At 41.7% G+C, this 1886-nt stretch overlaps 2 protein-coding genes across 2 annotated transcripts in view; one reads left to right on the top strand and one right to left on the bottom strand.

Annotated features, from left to right (window-relative positions):
- The window catches only part of LOC104786969 (protein SUPPRESSOR OF K(+) TRANSPORT GROWTH DEFECT 1), a 5139-nt gene extending 4985 nt beyond the window's left edge, over positions 1-154 (top strand). Inside the window, exon 9 of the mRNA XM_019245942.1 lies at positions 10-154. The gene's annotated coding sequence lies outside the window, so the exon portion shown is untranslated. The remainder of the gene's footprint in view (positions 1-9) is intronic.
- LOC109133104 (pentatricopeptide repeat-containing protein At2g27610) lies at positions 160-1880 on the bottom strand. The gene has a single exon (XM_019245941.1). The coding sequence runs from the start codon at positions 1772-1774 to the stop codon at positions 176-178; it is 1599 nt and encodes a 532-aa protein (XP_019101486.1). The 5' UTR covers positions 1775-1880; the 3' UTR covers positions 160-175.

Raw genomic sequence — 1886 nt, 5'->3', positions numbered from 1 at the left:
TTCCATCAAATACCTCTCATAATCATATTAGCCTCTTTGACTTTCTGCTTATGTATGTACTGAGAAGCAAAACAAATCTCAAACCCATGTTTGATTTCATCCCAAAAACATTGAATTTGCTTTATTTCTCGAAACGTGTAAAAAATGTTATGAACAATGTTTTCTTTTTATTATTTCACCAAAAGTCCCCACATGAGCAAACTCCATCACTGCCAAAGTGATGAAACCGGTTTGAATCTCTAACTACAATCTCTCTTTTTTCAATCTTTGCAATCAATTTGATGACTGCATGACAATCTCCACAAACCCTAAGGTTCTTAATGATCAAAAGAGGGCTTCCCTTTGGCGTAGCTATTAACCCAAAAGCAATAGCTAATCTCTCACTATGCTGAGCAAGAACAGCTTCTTTGTGCTCATCATCAATGTCTTGAAGCACATAACTTTTATCCGGCTCATACCCTAAATCCTTCAGCCGTGTACTTAAATCTTCTAGCTTCATATAGATCTGATCTTTACGAGGATGAGACCGATCACCCGCCAAGAATGCGTGAGTCTTGTTCTTGACCTCAATCCAACTGTAACCAGGTTCTTTCTTCACGTTTCTCTCGTTCATGAGCTTCCTTACTTTGGCTCTCTCTTGCCAGTCTCCTGCCTCTGCATACATATTAGACAACAGCACATATGCAGCTGAATCCTCTGGTTTCATTGCAATGATCTTCTCTGCAGCTAATCTCCCAAGCTCTGTTTTCTTGTGCACACGGCATGCAGCTAGAATCGTTCTCCAAATGGTGGAACTAGCCGGGTTTGGCATGTTGTCTATAACCTTCATAGCCTTTTCGAGTTGCCCGGCTCGGCTATATAAATCCACCATACAACTATTATGCTCTTTTGTAGGTGCAATCTTGCAGTCTCTCACCATTATATCGTAATACTTTTCGCCTTCTTCTACTAACCCCGCATGTGTACAAGCGGTAAATACTCCGACGAATGTCACGCTATCCATTTTCACCTTTCTCTTCTTCATTTCCTTGAAAACTTCGAGAGCCTTCATAGCTTGCCCGTGTTGTGCATACCCAGAGATCATCGAATTCCATGATACTAGATCTCTCTCTCTCTGCCTCTTAAAAACTTCTTCCGCACTCTCAATGTTGCCTTTCTTTGCATACATGGTTAAAAGAGCACTACTAACACACAGAGAGCTATCGAGTCTTGATTTTATAGCAAACCCGTGGAACTGCTTTCCCTGTCCCATAGACGCGGTAGTAGCCGCACACACGTTAAGGATGCTAGAGAATGTAAACTCATTCGGTTTCACCCCTCCCTTTGTGAGCTTACTAAACATCTTAATAGCTGCCTCCGTCTCTCCGGTCTGAGCATATCCTGCAAGCATCGCTGACCAAGCCACAATGTCTTTATCATCAATACCACTAAAAACTTTTGCAGCCTCATCTACTTTACCTAACTTCACATAAGCATCTAAAAGAGCGGTTCCAACGGTTGAAGACCTCTCGTAGTTAGTCTTTACAACTTGTGCGTGGACCTCTGATGGAGAAATTACAGGAAGAGCTGTGAGAATGACAGAATAAGTGAATTCGTTCGGCCTAACACCTTTCCTCTTCATTTCCGAAAATAAATCCACAGCTTCCTCTTTCCCATCATTCTGCAAGAAACCACTAATCATCGCTGTCCATGAAACAACATTCCCGAGGGATCCTGTCTCTTTGAACAGCCTAAGAGCATCAACCATCGCCATACATTTACTATAAGCCACCATTAGAGCCGTCCTTATATTTTGATCAAACACAAACCCGTATTTTACAACACTGCAATGGAGCTGCTCTGTGAATTTCAGTTCTTTTAAGTTAGCACACAGCTTAACAATGGAA

This window comes from Camelina sativa, chromosome 5, assembly GCF_000633955.1.
Source record: "Camelina sativa cultivar DH55 chromosome 5, Cs, whole genome shotgun sequence".
Lineage (NCBI taxonomy): Eukaryota > Viridiplantae > Streptophyta > Magnoliopsida > Brassicales > Brassicaceae > Camelina > Camelina sativa.
Note: the sequence above shows the minus strand (reverse complement) of the source record. Positions and strands in the feature narration are given on the sequence as shown.

Bases quoted from the DNA above. Each gene is read 5' to 3' on its own strand.
- LOC109133104 (XM_019245941.1), bottom strand. From the start codon at position 1,774: ATGGTGGCTTATAGTAAATGTATGGCGATGGTTGATGCTCTTAGGCTG.